This window comes from Vollenhovia emeryi, unplaced genomic scaffold (assembly GCF_000949405.1).
Source record: "Vollenhovia emeryi isolate VEMERY1.0 unplaced genomic scaffold, V.emery_V1.0 DF946429.1, whole genome shotgun sequence".
NCBI lineage: Eukaryota > Metazoa > Arthropoda > Insecta > Hymenoptera > Formicidae > Vollenhovia > Vollenhovia emeryi.
The window spans coordinates 1-1,906 of record NW_011959937.1 but is presented as its reverse complement, the minus strand read 5'-3'; the positions used below and the strand labels follow the sequence as shown (position 1 = coordinate 1,906).

Below are 1,906 nucleotides of genomic sequence, written 5' to 3'. Positions count from 1 at the left end.
ATAATCGCGGAGCCATGCGGATTGCGCGAATTGTAGTACGCGATGTATATTTGTGACGCGAAGACCATGACGCGTACATTGCTGCAGGTTGCGATAGTGAATGACGTAACGCTTCTTGCAATATAGAGTCGCCAGAAGTTTTGCCTGCCGCTTGCCAGGCGGCTTATCGCGCGTTGGACAGAACGGTAGATCAGTGTGCTCGTCGTGTATACTTTGTGGGTACTCGAGATCGACCTCGAGAATGTAACCCGTGGGCGAGTCCGAGGCGATCGCACTAAAGTCAAAATCTGCAACATCGTCGACCCATCGAAATTCGGCGTATGGCAATGGTTGACACATTGCCCATCCATATAGATTATTTACGTCAAAGTACATCAAGTATGAGGAAGCTTTCGATGGATCATACGAGTGCATATATTTGTTGTTAGCCTGCGCATATCTACTGGAGCATTGACTCAGACCGCCACGTATACCGCGCTCGATAAACATGACCATATCAATGTCCGTGAGGAGTTCGAAATTTATACGTGTATGTTTAAGCATGGCATCCCACGTGAATCCTGGTAATGTGTAATAATACGCGGGATCGAGACCATAACTCTCGATACACTTGTCTCGGAAATTTTCAAAAATGTCAGCCTACAACATGACATCCGTTTTCATATACAGGTCGCTGTACTCGCCCAAGAATTGAATGGCAAACTGTCGCCAGACGTTCGCAGCGTGCGCGTAATCGTTCTCGGATACAGTGTCACCGGTCAAGGAACTGTAAAATGATTCGCGCGGTGGTAAACACGTGTTCTCCAACTTTTCGACGCAATCAACGTACTCGTACGGAAAGACACCCTTTCGCGTCAATAAATTGAAATTTTCCACCGATAACTTTGAAAAATTTGAACGTGTAATTTTCAAATTATCCATGCTGAGAAGAGACGCTAGTTTGTCGAGACTGACAGTTAAAAATTTGTATGAATCGATGAATCGCAATTTCATACAATTTCGCCAATCTGATTTTTCAGCGGTGCCTGTGACATGTTTGGTGAAGGAAATGTATTTTTCCTTCGTTATTGGAAGCAATTCTACATGTCCTTCGTACGCTGTAGCTATTTCTTTGATAATGAAATGCAAATCGTAACCAGATAAATTGTGGAAGACCACAGGAACACAATATAAATTTTTATAATTTAAATTACAATTCGAATGCGCTGGACCTCTATATCTTTCGGTCAAATGGCAATGATCGCGTACTCTATCATCACCTAGTGCGAACGGTTTTTCACATATGTGGCAATGCGTCGCGCTACGGTATGCCCCCCACTGTTCCTTCGACAAATTTTCCATAGGGACATTAGTGAATAATTTTTCTTTTACGTGTTGTGATAACACTTTGAGTTGCTTGACGAACCACGTGATGCAATCTTTATCGCGACGAGATTGGTATGTGGACAATGAATCATCGTACGAGCAATGCACGTAATATCCAACGCTGAATACCTCATGATGCTGATACGCATATGAAGACGTTATCGAATCCTTGTCAATCTTTTCCAGAGTGCACTCCAAGTCGGCGTATACGACAAACGGTGCACGTTCCTTACAGTTGTAATTTTTGAAGGTCAGCCACTTGTCGTCCTCACTCGGTAATCTGATCGCGCAGTCGTTTATCTCTCCACAGTCCACAATGTGAGCTTCCAACCTTTGACTCGAACTAAAGTAATGCAAGCATCTGGAAATATATTTTTTATTATTCATAACATATTTTTATATTATTCATAAAAAAAATTATACATACCGATCGCAGAAATATTTTTTTCCTTTGTGCTTAGTCAACTGCATGCTCATGAGGCGGGACATATTTTTTATCCATGCAAAATGACCCACGTCGTTGTCTCCCTGAACGTATAGC

The 1,906-nt window shown here is 42.5% G+C and overlaps 2 protein-coding genes across 2 annotated transcripts; both read right to left on the bottom strand.

Moving 5' to 3' along the window:
- Positions 1–8: 8 nt before the first annotated feature.
- LOC105559743 lies at positions 9–600 on the bottom strand (the record flags this gene model as incomplete). Its single annotated transcript, XM_012008273.1, has 1 exon — positions 9–600. A coding segment is annotated over exon 1 (535 nt), but the record flags the coding sequence as incomplete, so codon positions are not given.
- A 39-nt stretch (positions 601–639) lies between these two features.
- On the bottom strand, positions 640–1,899 carry LOC105559734 (the record flags this gene model as incomplete). The annotated part of the gene is made up of 3 exons (XM_012008261.1): positions 640–846; positions 955–1,726; positions 1,793–1,899. Coding segments are annotated over 3 exons (1,086 nt in total), but the record flags the coding sequence as incomplete, so codon positions are not given.
- Positions 1,900–1,906: the final 7 nt, after the last annotated feature.